Consider the following 18,602-nt stretch of genomic DNA (forward strand, 5'->3'; position numbering starts at 1 on the left):
AATGGAAGCAGGTTAAATTTTCCAAGAGGGCCACAATTATCTCCTATCCCACATCCTCTTCACAAGGTCACCTTGACATAAGGCCCACTGAGAGGGGTGGGGTCTTGAATCTGGTGCCAGAAGGGACACAACATGAAACCTAAGGCTGGGTTAGGAAAGGTAAATGCAGCTTCGGTCTTGTTGACTTTTGGAGTCCTGGGTGGCGGTGTAGGACACCTGATGACGCTGACTGGTGACCTGCTGGTAGGAAGCCCAGGCCAGAGGGAGAGGCCCGTGTCTCTCTCCCTGTGTCATTGTCCACAGCCTGTGAAGAGGTCCCAGCCCTCAGCGGTGATCAGTTGCAAACCCTGTGAGTGAGCATGCCTGCAGATGATTCCACTCCCGGGTTTGTTGAGTTACCCCTAAACCTCAAAGCCTTTCCAACCAAGGAGCAGAAACCATCAATGTCAGCTCTGCCCTGCCCAAAGTCCTTACCCACAGCATCTGTGGGCATCGTAAAATGGCTTTTATACCACTAGTTGGGAGATGGTCTGTGAAACATCGGTAGTAACTGGAATTTAGGGGATGGGAAAATTGGGAGGCACCCGAGCGGCATCCAGGAGACTAAAGAAGAAGAGGTGTCATGGAAGGAATGGGGTGAGGCCAGGGCTTGCACCAGGCTGGAGCAGATGGGGGAAAGGGGAGGAAATACGTGCAGGATGAGTTTTGAAGGTAAACCCGAGAGAACTTGCTGTGTTCGATCACCAAAATAGGGTGGGTAAAAGGCAAGACGAGGGTTCAGGGCTGTGCCACGATATTCACAGTGGGAGCGAGAAAGGCCGCCTAGAGCCTAGAGCCCCCATCCCCTCCCCACCCGGCCCGGGCGACTACATATCCCAGAACCGCTCGCTCAGGCCGCGGGAAGGGGAAAAAAAAAAAGTTTGGGCCAAGCATTCCCGGAATGCGCTTCCTGCTGGCGCGGAGCGGGGGGCGGGCGGGGGAGGCCCGGGTGGGAAAAAAAAAAAAAAAAAAAAAAAAAAAAAAAAAAAAAANGCATGGCCGAGCCGCTGCTCAGGAAAACCTTCTCCCGCCTGCGGGGCCGGGAGAAACTTCCCCGGAAAAAGTCGGACGCGAAGGAGCGCGGTAAGCCGGGGAGGCGGCCGAGGAGGGGGCGCCGAACCCCGCCCCGCCCGGGAGATGGTCCCGGAGCCCCAAGGCGGGACGGCTGGGGGGCGAGGGGGAGCCCCGCGGAGTCCCCCGCGGCCCCGGGTGGGGGACCGAGAGTGGGCAGGGGTCCTGTCAGGAAGGGGCTGGGCGGGGGGGAGAGGGGGCGCGGACCGTTATGTGCGCCTGGCCCGGGATGCCAGCGCTGCGGGCTCCTTGCGAGGCCCGGGAGGGGGCCTCGCCCCTGACAGGAAATGGGGCCGAGACCGAGCGCCTGGAGGGCGGAGGGGAGGAGTTGGGAAGCTGGCGAACGGGCCCAGTCAGGCCAGGCTGGGGACACCCTGCGCCCTGGAGACTCGGGATGGGAGATGGGTAACGAACTCCTGCAGAGGAGGGAGAGGGGCGGTGCATCAGCCACAGTGGCCGCCCCCTAACCCCCTCCCACCTATTAACCAGTCACTGCAGCTGCGCGCACCTTAGGCAGCCCTAGAAAACTGTCCCTTTTAGACGAGCGGGGAAACTGAGGCACGGAGCTGTTGGGTCATTTGTCCAGAGCCAATGAAGTGCCTTAAACAGCTCTTTGGACATGCTACGAATAGAGACCGCCCCGAGACAGGGTCCAGGACGTTGGAAACCAGAGTTGACCAGAGGAGGGAGTCCACCAGCAAACTAGACAAGACCTTAAGGAACTGGGAGCTGTGTGGGACAGAAAGTCCCGGGAAGGAAGGAGTTAAAGGACGAAGGCCTGACGGCTCCAGGATCTGACCTCCCCCCGCCCCCATCCCTTCCCAAAGAGTCCCAAGGTTCCTAAAGCAGAAAGAAGAGACAGGGGTGCCCACGCACAAACACAGACAGGAAACAGCCCAGGATGTCAGAGAAGGGAGGATGGAGCAAAGGGGAGGCCCCAAGGCGTTGACCGTGGGGATCTGGACGGGACTGAAAGACAAGGCTCACTCCAGGATGGGGGCAGAGTCTGGAAGACAGGAAAGGGGTGGGGGTGGGGGGAGCACTGGAGAAAGGGAGGACCCAGCTCTAGTTGGTGTGCCTGCTCCTGTCTTCCGAAAGGAGCAAGCAAGCTTCACTGTAGGCTGCGTGCTTGCCCATAACCCGGATGCCTGGGAAGCAGTCCCCACACGCAGCTCTCTGATGCCTCCCTGGAGGGGGGCATTGAATCTTCCCATTTCACAGGAGGGCACTGAGGCTCAAAGATGGAGAAAGCAACTTGCCCAAAGCCACCCCGTAAAAGGGACAGGGGCAGAGCTCCATGCCAGGGGTGGGAGGTAGAGCTGAGAATGCAGCGCCCAGGTCTGGACCCTGAGGTTGAAGGGCAGAGGGACACCGTTTGGGACCCCAGGGACTAAGAGCAGGCGGGCTCTAAGCTGGCAACCAATGAGATTGCTGGCCTGTGCCCGCCCATTCCAAACAAACATGTGGAGTGCCAGTACTGTGTGCACCCCAGCCCTGGCCCCTGCTGGGGGACAAGCCAGCAGGCTGGGGCTGCACTGGGGGCAGCAGAGCGGTAGGTGGGTCTCACTCCCCTTGCTCTCTGCCAGGCCGTCCAGCCCAGCGCCCAGAGCCCAGTCCTCCAGAGCCAGAGATTCAGGCCCCTGAAGGGTCCCAGGCTGGAGCAGAGGGGCCCCCAAGCCCTGAGGCATCTCGGAGCCCAGCGCGGGGGGCCTACCTGCAGAGCCTGGAGCCCAGCAGCCGCCGGTGGGTGCTGGGTGGGGCCAAGCCACCGGAAGAGGCTGCTTTGGGGCCCAGGGCAGCTGGCAGCGGAGAGCCCGCGGGTGAGATCTGGTACAACCCTATCCCTGAGGAAGACTCCAGACCCCCGGCACCTGAGCCCCCAGGACCACAACCAGGCTCAGCTGAGCCAGAGGGCCTGGCGTCCCAAGGTGAGCACAAGCCTCATACCTCCAGCCCCCCAAGATGATCGCAAGCCTCACCCCCGTCCCAAGCCCCGGCTTCTGAACCCCGAGATCTGCTCTTCCCCCAGGTGCAGCCCCTGCCAGCCCCCCAACCAAAGCCTCCCGCACGAAGTCCCCTGGCCCGGCCAGGCGCCTCTCCATGAAGATGAAGAAGCTGCCAGACCTGCGGCGCCGACTGAGCCTGCGGGGCACCCGGGCTGGCCGAGAGCGTGAGCGGGCCGCCCCTGAGGGCTCCGTCATCAGCCGCTACCACCTGGACAGCAGTGTGGGGACCCCGGGACGGGCGGCAGGGGCTGGGGCCACAAGGGGCCCTCGGGCCGGTTACCTCAGTGATGGTGACTCCCCGGAACGCCCAGCAGGGCCCCCATCGCCCACTGCCTTCCGGCCCTATGAGGTGGGCCCATCAGCCCGAGCACCCCCCGCCGTACTCTGGGGCCGCCTCAGCCTACACTTGTATGGGCTGGGGGGACTGCGGCCAGCACCCGGGGCCACCCCAAGAGACCTCTGCTGCCTACTGCAGGTAGATGGGGTGGCCCGGGCCCGAACAGGACCACTGAGGGGGGGGCCGGACTTCCTGCAGCTGGACCACACCTTCCACCTGGAACTCGAGGCTGCCCGGCTGCTGCGGGCCCTGGTGCTGGCGTGGGACCCCGGTGTCCGGCGGCACCGGCCCTGCGCCCAGGGCACTGTGCTGCTACCCACAGTCTTCCGAGGTAGGATCCCTGGCTGCAAGGGAGGAGCGGTTGGCACAGGATTCAGCTCCCCCTTTTCCCCCAGAGTGTCCAGGGTGGGGGTGTGGCTTGGAGCAGGGGGCCGGGCATAGGAGCCTGGGGGGCCAGACCCCACAGATCCCCTTGTGTCTTCAGGGTGCCAGGCCCAGCAACTGGCCGTGCGCCTGGAGCCCCAGGGGCTGTTGTATGCCAAGCTGACCCTGTCAGAGCAGCAGGAAGTCCCAGGCACAGCTGAGCCCCGAGTCTTTGGGCTGCCCCTGCCGCTGCTGGTGGAGCGGGAAAACCCCCCGGGCCAGGTGCCCCTCATCATCCAGAAGTGCGTTGGGCAGATCGAGCGCCGAGGGCTGCGGGTGAGCCCCCTGCCCCATCCCAGCTGGCCCTCAGACCTATACCCCAGGACACCCAGCATACAGAGGCCAGGCCTTCCCCACACATACACCTGCCCGGGACACTCCTAGCTCTGATCCCAGCTTAGACAAGGTCGGGAGGCTCCCCTAGACCATAGCACCCAGCCCAGAACCCATGGGTCATCCATCCGTTTAGTAATACATGGTCCCAGACCTTCTGGAGCTCAGAGTTTGAAGGGAGGAAAGACATGATTCCAATAACTCACAAGTGTAAAACTGTGGCTGGAACAAGAGTGAAGAAGCTGGGAGAGCTTAAAGCAGGATCTGATGCTGGTTGGAGTAATCAGGAAAGGCTTCCCAGAGGAGGTGACAAGTGAGCTGAGGAGGAGGGTAGTGCCAGGATGCATGATCCAAGGGTTTACAGGGCCAGGTTGTTCAGGCAGCCAGGTAGGGACCCCATGACAGGTGTCAGAGGAGCAGGAAAGCAGCTGGTGAAGCCACAGCCAGCCCCCAACCCCTCAGCCCACTGCCACCTCACCCAGACCTCCAGCCCCCACTCTACCCAGCCCTGATCAGTTTGTAGCACTGGCAAGAAGATCTCTCTCTGTCCCCACCCCCAGGTGGTGGGGCTGTACCGTCTGTGTGGCTCGGCAGCCGTGAAGAAAGAGCTTCGGGATGCCTTTGAGCGGGACAGTGCAGCCGTCTGCCTCTCTGAGGACCTGTATCCTGATATCAATGTCATCACTGGTCAGCATGCCCCCTCTGTTCCCAGCCTGCTCCCTATTCAAACTGTACCTCAAGGGAGTCCCTGTGGTCCCTCTGGGACCTATCCTTTCTGTCTGGTTTTGTTTTCACTTTCCTGTGCCTGTCCTCCTCTTCCCCCTCCCAGCCCCAGCTGACCCCTCCAGCCTCAGAAGCCAGGGGTGCCCTGACCAGAATGGGCCCTGTGTCCACAGGCATCCTCAAGGATTATCTTCGGGAGTTGCCCACCCCACTTATCACCCAGCCCCTCTATCAGGTGGTGCTGGAGGCCATGGCCCAAGGACCCCCAAGCAGGGCACCCTCCAGCACTGAGGGCACCCGTGGGCTCCTCAACTGCCTGCCGGATGTGGAGAGGGTAAGTTGGGCCAGGTGGGAGTGGGCAGGACTGAATGGGCTGACACCAATGGAGTGCTTCACCCACATCTGAGCCCATGATGTGCATGAACTTGTGGCATTGTCAACAATCCTAGAAAGTAGGTGCTATCAGTACCCCACTCCATAGCTACGGAAACCTAGGCCCAGAGCAGTTAAGTGAGTTGCCCGAGGTTGCACAGCCAGGATATCATAAAAATGCAGGCTCTGAAGACAGGTCTGTCAGCCTAACACAAGGGAGGTTCCTGGCTGTGGGATCCTGGAGAAGTCGTGACCCTCTGTGCCTCAATACCCTCATGGGGTATAAACCCTAAAATAGGATTAATGCCAGCCCTGTCTGACACACAGAGGAGTGGGTTCAAATCCAAGCTCTGCCATTCCAAAGCTAAGCTGCCTTTGTCCTCAGTCTCCCCTCCAGCAAAATGGGATCATAATACTAATACCGAAGCCTTAGGTCGGCCATCAATAAGCTATGCGATCTCGAATTTCCCCACTCTGGGCCGCCTTAGTCTCCCCTCAGGTTTGACAGGGGACCAGCTTCCCCCGCCTCATGATTCCCAACCGTCTTCTGTCAGGCCACGCTGACACTTCTCCTGGACCACCTGCGCCTCGTCTCCTCTTTCCACGCCCACAACCGCATGACCCCGCAGAATCTGGCCGTGTGCTTCGGTCCCGTGCTGCTGCCCGCGCGCCAGGCCCCCGCCAGGCCCCGCATCCGCAGCTCCGGCCCGGGCCTCACCAACGCAGTGGACTTCAAGCGCCACATCGAGGTGCTGCACTACCTGCTGCAGGCCTGGCCAGGTGAGCCCGCCCCTGGCCCGCGCCGCCAATCCGGGCCAGGCCGCCGCCGCGATGCTTTCTCGGGCGACCAATCAGAGTCTCGGACTTCAGGCGTGCCACGCCCTCCTCGCGTGGCCCCGGGCGTAAACCGGTACCTGGGAGCCTCAGCAACGCGTTCAGATTGAGCCAATCCAAGCTCGGCGCGGTCCGAGGGCCGGTTGCCTAAGCAACCAGGTCTCCCTTGGCCAGTGAAATCCCAATGCGGTCGCGGGTCCGGTCTCCCGTCGGGTCTCCCGTCGGGCCAATCAGGGGCCCGGTTAGCTAGGCAGCCAATCACGAGGCCGCTCTTCCCCCACAGATCCCCGCAGGCCCCCGGAGCCTCCGGACCTCGCCCCGTGCCTGCGGCCCAAACGGCAGGCGCCGCTGCACTTGCCGCTCGCTGGCCCCGAAGTGGTGGCTCGGCCCCGCGGCCGGGGCGGCCCCGAGAGCCCCCCGAGCAACCGCTACGCGGGCGACTGGAGCGTCTGCGGACGAGACTTCCTGCCCTGCGGGCGGGACTTTCTGTCCGGGCCGGACTACGACCACGTGACGGGCAGCTACAGCGAAGACGAGGACGAGGAGGCGGGCGAGCCGGCGGGCGCCGCGGACTTCGACGACGACTTCGAGGCGCCCTTCAACCCTCACCTGAACCTCAAAGACTTCGACGCCCTCATCCTGGACCTGGAGCGAGAGCTCTCCAAGCAGATCAACGTGTGCCTCTGAGCCGGGCGGGGCGGGACCCCGGTCACAAAGGGCGGGGCTCCAGGCTGCTGAGGCCGAGCCCGGGCGACGGAGTGGACCAGAGCGGTCGCCCGGGCCGCCGTCCGGGTTGCTGAAGAGTTGCCTAGTGACCAGGCAGCCCATTGCTGAGAATCATTCCTCGTTTCCAGTGCTCAGTGGTGGGGCATTGGCTGTAAAGGCTAGGGACTGGGGACTTTCGGGACCAGCCTTTGGGGCCAACTTTTCTGAGTACCAAGGGCTTCTCCCCATGCAGCTAAAAGGCACTTCTCCCGCTTGCTGGGCTGGCCTCTCTTGTCCCCTCCTCCTTGGCCAGGGAAAAACCAGTTACTGTGAGCATCACCCCAGGATGGTGAGACACCGCCCCCCCTTCCCGCCCCCGTCAGTCCTCTTGCTGCTGCCAACCAAATCAGTATTAGCTTTAAGCACCGCACTCTGCTTCTCCGTCCCCTGGAGGGTCCAAGGATATTTGAGGCAGGGTGGGGGAAAGCCCCTATCCTGGGCTCTGGCTGGATAAGGGCAGCCGAGGGCCTTTAGAAAAATGGCTGGTTTCCCCACCCTTCCAGGGAAAACCCCAATTGCCTCAAACCAGGAAATGGAGATAGCAGAGTCTGGCCCTTCCCCCTCCCCAGTTCTTCCTCCACACCCCTGAAGAAACTGAGCACTTACAAGACCTCCCTTTCGGAGGGGCCCCACCTGAAATGTCAGGCTGGGGGCACTTTTGGTACGGAACATATTTATTGCCTCCGTGCGTGTGTGTCTGTGTGTGAGGACTAGTGTGCATGAACAGGTCTGGAGCAGGCGTATGGGGCTCTTTCAGGGACCTCTGATGGGGAAAGAATTTGCAATAGCTAGGCACCCTGAAATCCCCAGTAATGGAGCCTCAGTGGGCCCCAGAGTTCCAGTGGGAGAGTAGGTCCCCTCCTGTCTCCCCCTTTTCCCTCACTTCCATCTTTGTGGACAATAAATCAGTATGCACAAGTTCTGGAATGAGTGCTTGGGCCCACATGGACCAGAGGTGGTTTATTCAGTGCGCACAAGAGGAAAGGAGAAAGGACAACGGTGCCCACGAAGGAAAAGGCCCAGGAGCTCTGCAGTGCTGCCAGGGAACCTCTCTGAGCCCTGACCCCCCCCCAACCCCACCCTGTCTTCAGGGAGGATTATAGAGTCACTGGACCTGAAAGGCCAGGTCCAAGGCAGGCAAGGATGAGACTCTAAACCAGCCAGGCACAGTCCAGGGGTGGGAAGGCCAAGGGTACTGACCCATGAGGCCCTACACAGCAATGGAGCCATCTCGGAAGTCTGTCCTCCCAATGAGGATGTTGACCACAACCGGGTGGCCATCTCGGCACTGCTGCTGAGCATCACGAAGCACCTCAACCACCTGATCTTTCTCCCGTGAGAGCAGCAAGCCCTGGGCCCCAAGTCCCATGGCTGCCTTGTGATAATCTAAAAGGGAAAGTCGGGTCAGACGGTGGCAGGGACCCAGGCCATCATGCAGTCAGCCCAGGAGAGGAATGAATGAAACAGCTTCCCCCTCTCTCCACCCTACCCCAGCCTCTCACCAGTGTAAGCCAGGCCACAGGCCACATTGCTGCCCAGAGAGGGCACCTGCTCCCGAGAAATCTGGGTCCAGCCAGCATCATTCCCTATCAAAGCAATCACTGGGATCTGCAGGGAAAGGATGAGGCCAGGCCACAGCCCTCAGTTTTAAGGCTTGGCCAGCCAGAGAACAAAGACAGGGACAGGACCTTTGCCAGACAAGAGCAGCTCCCTCCCTAGCCCTACCCACACCTGATGACCTCTCCCAGAACCCCAAGCTCTGAGCTTCCCTCGGGGCAGCTCGGTCACCTTGTGCCTGACGAAGGTGTCAAATTCAATGAGGCTATAGCCGAAAGCTCCATCTCCAAACAGGCACCACACCTGAGCAGGGAACAAGGCTGGTTGAGTGGCTCACTGCCCCAGAAAACAGCTCACTGCCCCTGCCTGCAGCACCCTCACTTACCTCAGCATCCGGCCGGCACAGTTTGGCCCCGAGTGCAAATCCTGCACCAACGCCCAGAGTCCCAAAGGCCCCTAGGAAAACCAAGAGCAGGTGGGTGTAGAGGCGCCTGGACAATGCAAGCTGTCCCAGGCAGAGGCCCCTCCTTACCAGGATCAAGCCAGCACAGGGGACCACGGGGCTGCACCAGGTGGGCGGCTGTGCCCACAAAGTCCCCACCGTCAACCACCAGAATCGAGTTGTCAGGCAGAGTTTCCTCCACCAGCTGCAGCACTCGCACTGGGTTCAGGTGCTGGGCTACAGGCGTCAGTCCCTTCTCCCTGCCACGGAGCAACGCATGTCAGCCAGGCCAGCAACAGAGCCTCCCAGGAACCCACAACCACACCCCCAGCCCCTGCGTCCACTCTACCCGGTCCCCACCGAAAGGCCTGCTCCTTCTGCCGGTCAGCTTGACGAAGCTCCTCTATCCAGTCTGAGGCCCATGTCTGGCCCTTAAGGCCCTCCACCAGCTTCACCACAAAGGAGCCCACGTCTCCTAGAGAAGGAAGAGGATACAGCTGCAGGGAAGTGGCCTCCTGTCCTTTCAGCATCAGAGGCCCAGCGAGAGCAGGAATACAATGGCAACATTCCAGCAGAACACAAGGAGGCAGGCTGGGGATGTTCCTAGGGCAAAACAGGTAAAACACACCCAAGAGTCTGCCAGAACCAGGTTAAGGCAGCCAAGGTGAAGCAGAGAGCAAGGCCAAAGAAAGCACAACATGGGTTAGACACCCAAGCAGCCTTGTTGCCTGCCTCCTCCTCACAACCCTGATCTGGCGGAACTGATAGCACTGCCTCTAAAACACGTCCCTCCAAACACCTCCATCAGCCAAGCACGTCTCTCCAACCCAGACATGCAGAGTGCTTGTGAAATGACCGAGAAATGGGCCAGGGATGTACTTTTCATCTCGGTCTTAGAAATGATCCCATGGAGGCTCAGAGAAGCAGCTTGTCATCCCTGTCTGTGCCCGCTCCAGGCCTCGTCCTTTCTGTCCTGGCCCATTTTAACAGGCCCCTGGCCTCCACCTGCCCTCTCCAACCCACTGCCTACCAGCTACTCCAGTGCACCTTCCCAAACACGAATGCAGCAGTGCCGCTTCTCTGCTTGATGCAAGAGTTCCGTGTAGCACCGTCAACGTGCTTGGAACAATGGGCAAAAGCAGAGCACATAAAGGCTGTGGGAGCACACTGAACAGGCATAGTATGACAGGACAACAGAGGCCTCGGGGGCCCAGGAGGGAGCTCTCTGTCCTCCAAGCAGCATGGGAGGGCTGGCCGCCAGGAGCACGATCACATGCACATTCCCAGGCCTTCCCTCTTAGGCATGCCCCACCATTTGTTCATCCAGAAGCACCCATCAGTCTGAGCGCCAAATGCATGTCTCTGGCTGACTGAGTGCCCACCGGGGCAGGGTCTGGGCCTTGCTCACCAGCACCTGGCTCAAGCCAGCTACCACAGAGGTCAGGAAGAGAAGGACCGGGAAAAGCATATATGTGTTGGTCGGGGGCGTCCCAGGAGCTCACCCTGCACGGCTTCCTGGGGCTTCCAGAACAAGTCTGAGTTAAGCAACATCTCTTTCCGGTTACGGTTGACAATGATGATCTTGCTGCTGCGGCTGAGGACGCGGCCATAAGACAGGCGGAAGTCACACACGGCTCCTGGAGTAGGGAACAGGGTCTCAGTGGCTGGAAAGGCAGTGTCCCACCACCTTACTTAATCCACCATGGCAGACTAAATGCAAAAGGGTCCCCATTCTTCCTTTCTCCCTGTACCAGTCCCACCTGCAGTGACTTCACAGCTCCCCACCCCTCCGATCTGGGCTGGCCTTGGGGACGTGCTTTGGCCAATACAGTGTGGCAGGTGAAGGCAGGCGTTCCTGTGACCAAGCGTCAAGAATTGTGGCTTCTACTGTCTCTCTTAAAAAACCTTGCTCTCCCATCCCTTGCTCTCTCATCCTTCACCAAGTGAGCAAGCCCAGGCTGGCCTGCTGGATGATGAGAAAGCCGGAGGAAGAGGTAGGGAGAGTGAAAGAACTCAATTATCCCAGCAGAGGCCATGTCACCCTAACCTGTAGTCAGCCAAGGCCAAGTATATGCACCAGCCCAGCCCGGATCAGCCCAGATGCCTTCTTGCCTCTCCAACTAGACTAGTGAATGAGCCCCATCAAAACCAGAAAAACTACCACCTATTTCTACGTGGACCTGAAGAAATGGGAAGTTCATTTTAAATCACTGATTTTAGGGATGGTTATTACACAACAGCAAACTGATACAACTATGTGTCGGGCAGGATTCCAAAAATTTGACACGAAGAGGTACATGCAGTGTGTGTATATGCCATAGAAATCCTGTAGAAAGCATACAAATGCAAATACTCCAAATAAATCCTGCAGGTGCCCACCATCTGTGCGCTCCCGAGCCCTACAACACAACGGCAACCTTGCGAGAGTTTACCTGGACTTCAAGTACACGGTTGTCCAAACCCCTGAAAGGGGAAGGGGTGGGGCCAAGGTAAGAGGGTGGGTGATTATGAGGGTAGGGTGCCAGGACTAGCTGACTAGGAGGGGCAGGGTCACAGAGGAGGGGGTGCCTGGAGGGAGGGAAAGGGAAGAGGGCAGAGAGGCCGAGGCCCACCTGCCAGAAGGACAACATCTGCTTTCTTCAGGGAAGCACTACGGTTCTGCCGGATGTGGAGGGGGTGGTTGCGGCCCAGCAGTCCTCGTGCCATCCCTCCCAGGAAGCAGGGGATGCCAAGGGTCTCCACAGCAGCCCTGGGGATCCAGGAAGGACAGAGGTGAGTGTAGTGTCAAGGGTGAGCCCCCCCCCCGCCCCGCAAAAGGCATCAGGGGGCCAGGGACCAGGTATTTGATAGTAAGGGCAGGGCTGAGCCTTCTCACCGAAGTTTGTCAGCGGGTGTCGGGGGCAGCAGAGCCTGGCTTCCCAGGACAATAAGGGGCCTTTTGGCTCGGCTCAAGATTTCCATACAGCGCTGAACCTGGAATGACAGATGGGGCTCAAAGAGCCAACCGTGTGAGTCACCATCAGCCCCCACAAACAAGGCCCCAAGACTGACTCAAAGAGAGACCGTCCTGCCAGGTGGGGGTCCTCAGCCAGGGAAGAGAGGCGAATCACCTGCTGGGGGGATGCCTGGGGAATGTCCAGAGGCAGAGGGCCCTCGGGCCGCGACTCCCAGGCTCCTGCAAAGAGGTTGGCCAGGTGATTCTCTAAGTACCTGCAAAAGTGAGAGGAAGAGGCGGTTACCAGGATGAGTGACCAGGGCTCCAGGAGCTGAAGGAGGCCAGGGTCAAGGAGGGAAGTGAGACAGGCACAAGAGTGGACCAGCAACACCCCCGGAGAGGCACACTCCAGCGGCCGAGTCTCCAGCAGCCTGTTTCTCTCAGAAGCTTCTGGAGACTCCTCAGCCAGACACAGACCCTCAGAAACAAGTGACACAAGCGTGGACTGCCACGATCAGGGCCACGGCTGCAGGGGCAGCCACATGTGGCTCCACCGCTTCCTAGCAGTCCCTCTACCTAGAATGCTCGTCCCATGGCTGCCCTCCCCCGACTCAAGTGGATGAATGAGTCAAAGGAGGGAGAGATGCTGGGGGGAAGTTACAAAAGAGGGCAGGGGACTGGAGAGGGCATGGTGGGAGTGGGGCTACTCACCAGGAGACCACTCGACCCATGAGGCCCTTGGGGGGCTTGGCTGGCACCATCTCCTTCTGTACCATGAAATAGGGGTACAGCACATCAATGGGCAGCTCCACAAACACTGGGCCTGCAGAGGGGCAGGGAGGATACTGAGCCTGCCATGCCTCCCTAGATCCGGGCCTTAGGGCCTGACCACTGCCCAGCACCCCCACCTACCTGGGGTGCCCGACTGGGCAGCAGCCATCGCAGCCCTCAGAGTGGGCACGAGGTCCCGCACCCTCCTCACAGAAGCACAAAACTTGCACAGTGGTCTAAACAGGGACATCTGATCAATGGCCTGGAGTGCACCCCGGTTCTGGTGGAAACAGAGGTGTCCAGAGAGTCAACACATGAGCCCTATGAGGCCTCCCTGGGGCCCCCACCACCCACCAAGGACAAGGCACCTGCAGGAGTGTGCTGGCAGCCCCACCCAGAAGCAGGACTGGGGACTGAGCTATCTGGGCATTCTTCACTGCAGTCACCGTGTTGGTGAGGCCAGGGCCTGCTGTCACTGCAGCCACACCCACTGTCCCTGAAACACAGAACGCATCACAGCCGTGCCCACCCTCCTGGCCACCTCTGAAAAATACTCTGCCCCTCGAAGACCTCCCACCCCATTCTCCCCAGCCCTCAGCCCTCTCTGCTCTGCCCTCACCAGTCAGGCGGGCCACGGCATCAGCGGCAAAGACGGCTGTGACTTCGTGGCGTGTGTCCACCACACGGATGCCCAGCTTCTCGCAGGCCACCAGCAGCGGGGAAATGTGCCCACCAACCAGTGTGAAGAGGAACCGCACGCCATGGGCCCTCAGCACAGCTGCCACGTTCTCCCCACCATGCTGAATGCTTGCCTTGTCCACCTGGGCCCACGGAGGGGGAGGAGCAAGATTATCAAGGACCAGGGCAAGGGCACCAGGGCAGGTAGGAGAGGGCAATCTAGCTCCCCCAGGAAGGAGGGCAGGACAAAGTCAGAGGAACTTCGACATTGGTTAGGAACCTATCCTACTATATGCCAGGCCCAGAGCTGGACATGTCATCCTATCAGATGCTCTGGTGATTATATCCTTTTGCAACTACGGGGACTACAACTTGCCCTAGCAATAGTCAAACTCCCATAGAACCAATGCTCTTAAACGCCCTCTTTCTGTTACACTGTCTGTCTAGAAGACTGTGGGGAAACAGGGTGAAAGGAGAGGGAAAATGGATCCCGAGTGGTTTGGCCAGGGGCTATCTGCTGAGATTCCAGAACTTCCTGCCCTCCAGGGCCTGGAAGGCCGACTGCTGATTCCAGCCTGCTAGACTTCCTCCCACTCACTGGGCAGGCCCAGCTGACCTGCTGCCAGCCACCAAGCACTGGTACAGGAGAGACCTGCTGGCACAGATCATGCTGAGGCTTCGGAGACCCAGCGTCCTCACAGCCCCGCACAACAGAGGCCGCTGCCTTAAATCTCCACAAATCCTCAAGGCTATGAGCCTTGCTCCAGTTGCTCCAGGTGAAGAAAAGAAGGACTGGGGAAGGAGTCCCAGGAAGGGGTCGATTCCTGAGGGAGGAGCCAAGTAGCTCAGAGTGAGGTCTGTGGGGTCCGTGCTTCCCAAAAAGATCATCTATGGCAAGTTACCACACAAGCTGTCTCGAGCCTGCGTCCTCTTGTGGAAAATGAGGGCAGAAACAAACGCCACTATTCAGGGACGTGTTGAGAGGTAGATGGCAACTGTCAGAGTCCCCCCTCGGGCGCCTGCCTTTGGCCCACTCTGACCACACCGGATTTAGGGAGCAGTGCTCTGTGAAACGGGCTCGTGGCCGCTGGGGAAAGTGTGGGACAGGGCGCTGAGTCAACCGCAGATATTCCAGATCCTCTCTTCCTAGAGGCAAAGTCCAGGGCCTTGTCTGCAGCCTGGCAATGGGGACAGGGAGGTGGACAGAATTTCCCGACCGAGCCCCCTAGATTAGTCGGGCCTCACTTTCTCCTCCTGCAAAATACGTGAGCTAGAGGGAGGGCCAGGAGAAGGGCCAGGAGTTTGTTCCTTCTTTGGAGGCCCCCAGCCCGCCGCTGATCCGTGCCCCCGCACCTTGTGCATCAACTGATAGAAGAGCCCCAGGCGGTGCGCGGCGCCCAGCAGAGCAGCCACTAGCGTCCCGCAGGCCAAGAACACGAAGGAGGGGAAGAAGTTCCCAGCAGGGTCGGCGGCCGTGAGGGTCTCCATGACGCGGCACCTGAAAGAGAAATGACAGGGCCAGGAGCTGGACGTAGTGGTTTTCCGGACAAGGTTCGCCCCCTCCCACACGGATGCCGGGCCACGCCTCTTCCCCCAGTTTCTGCGCGGCCACGCCCCTTACGCCGCGCGCCTCGGGACGAGGCCACGCCTCTTGATAACCAGGCCATGCCTCTTGATAACCAGGCCATGCCTCTCGGGGGGACCAGGCCACGCCGCTTGCGACGCCAGCCCCCCTTCTTACGTCACCACCACCACTGAAACTAGACCACCACAGGTCAATGTGGCCAGAACGGCCTCAAGATAGCTTTTTACACTCGCCTGCTTCTCAACGAATCGTCGGGGAGCCCCGCCTCTCTCTTACACCGGGATCCGAATCTCAGTCCTAAAGGTGAGCCCGCCCACCCCGCGTCTACGTCACCGAGGACGAGGCCACGCCCCCAGGCTAGCGTGCGCGCCCCTGTCCTAAAGCCGGACTTCTGCCCACTGCGAGCGTCCGAACCTGACACCACACCCCAGGCCGCGGGTCGAGGTCAGATCGCTTCAGAAGACTTCTCCCACCCCCGGGGCACTTTGGCCTTCACCTACGGGAAACGGCGCTGACTCCAGAGGAATTCAGCGCCCTTCGTATCACGTGACCCAGGCGCGCGGCCTGGGGTGGCTGGGCCCGGAGCTGTGGCCGTGCCCTTCTCTCTCCCTAGGGTCATTGGTGCCCTATAGTCCGGCCCGACGCGCGTGCGCAGAGCCGTAACCATGCTCCCGACCCAAGCACCTCTTCCAAGGACCCTGTCCCTACTGGCCGCTCGCGCACAGGCCCCGCCTTCCCCCGCCTCTCATTGGCGGTCACTTCAGGCCTAACACTTTTCTTTACAAGAGGCCACGCCCCTCGGCATCTTGGGTAAACCAAGATCCCTGGAGGCGACTTTCCGCGGCCTTCCGTTGGCCCCACGGTTCAGCCTGTAGTCTTCGGGCTTTCCGAGCCTGCCCGCTCTCACACCAGCCGTGTCGAATGCCCCTTCAGATTAGCCGGACGTGGACGTCACAGGCCGCTCCCCAGAATCCATCACCCAGCACCAAGTCCCAAACAAGCCCCACCCCTCGCTCTTGCACAGGCCCCGCCTCCCATCCCACCGTAACCCTGCAAAGGCAGAGGCCCGCCCCCTCGCTCGTAGGCCCGTCTCTGCTCTAGGCCCCGCCTCCTTACCGACCCTTGGGGTTTTCAGTTCAGAGTGAAGGGGAGTGGACATTCCGCAGCCGGAGGGGCCTGGTTCCAGCCGTCCTGGCCTCTGGAAAATGATCTCCCCATCACTCCCCATCAGCGAAGGGGAAGTAATTCTAGTACTGAGCACCCTGCTACCTTCCAAAACTAATCTTGCCGTTTTAACAGTGGCTCCCGTCCGTTGTCAACTTCTGGAATTTCCCTCTGAGGATTCCACCCGTTGTTAATTTTATCTTCTGTCGAATCATTCCTACTTTTCACGCATTAAAAAAAAGAAAACTCCGTTTGCCCCACATTTTCCACGTATTACTGTCCCTTTGCACCTCTTTGTAGTAAAATTCCTCCAATGACTTCCTTGTACTTGCTGTCTCCATGAGCCCTCCTTCTATTCCCTCTTGAACCTACTCCAAACCTGCCACTCTGTGAGAGCTGTTAGGAGTATTCCAGCGGTCTCCAAACCGGTCCCTCTCCCTTCTGTCTCTCATCTACCAGCTCAACCCCACTCTCCCCGCCTATAATTAACAGAATAAAATGCAAACTTCCTAGAAAGGTCTTCTAGGTCCAATTAAGTAACCAAAACAAATAATGAAATAGTGATCATTACTTTTCAATAAGCCCTTACTATGTGGGAGGGGCTGTTCCATACACTCTTCACATCAACTCATTTAATCCTCACAACAGCCCTTTAAGGTGGCTTATATTATTAATATCCCCATTTACAGATGAGGAAATGGAAGCACAGAGAGGTTAAGGAACTTGCTCAAAGTCACACGGCTTGTAAGTGAAAGAGGCACAATGTGAACTCATACAATGCTGCCCCAGACTGGGAGCACGTCAAGAACAGGTACTGTGCTTCAGCCACATGGCTTCCCCATGCCTGTCTGGGTGTAACCCAGACACCCTTGCACTTAACATTGGATTTTTTTCTGAGTTGGAAAGCGGAGAAAATTTTGAACAGCCTAAGTCACACGAAAGCTGCACACAGTTATTCATAGGGGCTTTATTTGTAATAGCCCAAAACTGGAAAAACCGAATGTCCCTTGTGAAAATCAGTAAAAGGAAACCTCATTTAAAATGGAGTTGGGAGGCTAGAAGGGGAGCTCAGACGCCCTACCACTCATCAACTGCAGACCTAGCAGGAAGAGACTGACCTTGCAAGTCTTGAGAATAGATACTATGTACTACTCCAGCAGGAGAAAGAAAGGTTTTCCTCCTCTCCCGGCAACAGCCCAGCTAACGAGGGACTGTGACAGCTCAGCCAATGAAAAGTCACTACTCTTGGAACTCCCAGTTTACTCCAGTGAGCTTTTGGTTTATAACAGCTCCTCCCAAACCTCCCTTTTCTTCTATAATAAACATACCTTGCCTGTGTTCTCCAGGTTTGCCTATAGATTTGCTGTAGCTTGTGTACCCTGAATTGTAATTTTCTGCTGTGCCTGAATAAGCCCATTTTTGTTGATAAGTAACTGATGGCTTTATCATTAAGGTTAATGCCCTCAATAGGTGAATGGTTAAACAAGCTGTGGTCCATCCCTGTCACGGAGCTCTACTCAGCAACGGAAGGACAAACTATTGAAACACACAGCAAGTTAGATGAATCTCAAAATAGTTATGCTCAGAGAACAGATTGTGGTTTCCCGAAGCCAGGGTAGGAGGGAAAGTGGTCAAAAGGTACAAACATCCAGTTAAAAGATAAATAAGTCCCGTGGATGTAATGTACAGCTTGGAAACCACAGTTAACAATATTGTACTGTAGATCTGAAAGTTGCTAAGAGAGTAGGTCTTAAAAGTTCTCATCACAAAAATATAATTGTAATGATGTGAGGTGACAGATGTTAACTTATTGTAGTCATTGTTTGGCAGTATATACGTATATCAAACCATTGGTTGTGTACCTTAAAGTACAATGTTATATGTCAATCATACTTCAGTAAAACCCGGGAGGTGGGGCAAGAAAACCCAGGACTACAAACATCAGTCATAATTTATGTTTAGTTCTGGCAAAGGCCTGTGGGATTGTATGTTGTATATCTTATTATTCCTAGACAGACTCTTGAGTTTCTATTTCAGTGTTCTGGCCCTTTATCTTTTGATGAAATCAATGATATTTTTGGTGAAATAGTTTTAAAGAATGAATATGTTATAAATTATTACATCAGATTAATATATCAGATATCAGCATTCCTTATGCTGGTGTCATATAATCCTGACTATTTAAAATTATGTTAATCTCCCAAAAACATTTAATTTTCTGTGTTGAATGGAATGCCATTTCTGTAATAGAGAAATAAGATATTATTTAAAAAGTTTATTTTATTTGTTTTTTAAAGATTTTAGTTATTTATTTGACAGAAAGAGAGACAACCAGCAAGAGAGGGAACATAAGCAGGCTCCCAGTGGAGGAGCCCGATGTGGGGCTCAATCGACCTGAGCCGAAGGCAGACACTTAACGACTAAGCCACCCAGGCCCCCCAAAAAGGTTTATTTTAAATATCACTTATTCTTTAATTTTAGAAAGGCTATTAACTCTGTGTTCTCAGATTATCATTACAAATCAAATCATGCTGAACACTAAAGAGTATGACAGAAACAGATTATCC

The 18,602-nt window shown here is 57.6% G+C and overlaps 2 protein-coding genes across 4 annotated transcripts; one reads left to right on the top strand and one right to left on the bottom strand.

Annotated features, from left to right (window-relative positions):
* The first annotated feature begins 1,034 nt into the window (after positions 1-1,034).
* SYDE1 (synapse defective Rho GTPase homolog 1) lies at positions 1,035-7,821 on the top strand. 2 transcript variants are annotated; one of them, XM_034657930.1, is made up of 9 exons: positions 1,035-1,122; positions 2,697-3,038; positions 3,140-3,465; positions 3,592-3,784; positions 3,938-4,152; positions 4,770-4,896; positions 5,106-5,266; positions 5,859-6,084; positions 6,422-7,821. In XM_034657930.1, the coding sequence occupies exons 1-9, from the start codon at positions 1,035-1,037 to the stop codon at positions 6,823-6,825; spliced, it is 2,082 nt and encodes a 693-aa protein (XP_034513821.1). In that variant the 3' UTR covers positions 6,826-7,821. The 2 variants fall into 2 exon arrangements, with proteins under 2 accessions (XP_034513821.1, XP_034513820.1); XM_034657929.1 differs by having other exon boundaries at positions 3,140-3,784.
* A 9-nt stretch (positions 7,822-7,830) lies between these two features.
* On the bottom strand, positions 7,831-15,515 carry ILVBL (ilvB acetolactate synthase like). 2 transcript variants are annotated; one of them, XM_019808962.2, is made up of 16 exons: positions 15,372-15,515; positions 14,640-14,784; positions 13,228-13,429; positions 12,977-13,104; positions 12,750-12,888; positions 12,549-12,660; positions 12,013-12,112; positions 11,778-11,875; positions 11,515-11,651; positions 10,405-10,539; positions 9,263-9,377; positions 8,993-9,162; positions 8,846-8,916; positions 8,692-8,763; positions 8,406-8,511; positions 7,831-8,289 (listed from the first exon to the last, which is right to left on the bottom strand). In XM_019808962.2, exons 1-16 carry the CDS (start codon positions 15,488-15,490, stop codon positions 8,114-8,116), a joined length of 2,025 nt encoding a protein of 674 aa, XP_019664521.2. In that variant the 5' UTR covers positions 15,491-15,515; the 3' UTR covers positions 7,831-8,113. The 2 variants fall into 2 exon arrangements, with proteins under 2 accessions (XP_019664521.2, XP_011234323.1); XM_011236021.3 differs by lacking the exon at positions 15,372-15,515 and adding an exon at positions 15,105-15,203.
* Positions 15,516-18,602: the final 3,087 nt, after the last annotated feature.

The sequence above is a fragment of the Ailuropoda melanoleuca genome, chromosome 4 (assembly GCF_002007445.2).
Source record: "Ailuropoda melanoleuca isolate Jingjing chromosome 4, ASM200744v2, whole genome shotgun sequence".
In the NCBI taxonomy this organism is placed as follows: domain Eukaryota; kingdom Metazoa; phylum Chordata; class Mammalia; order Carnivora; family Ursidae; genus Ailuropoda; species Ailuropoda melanoleuca.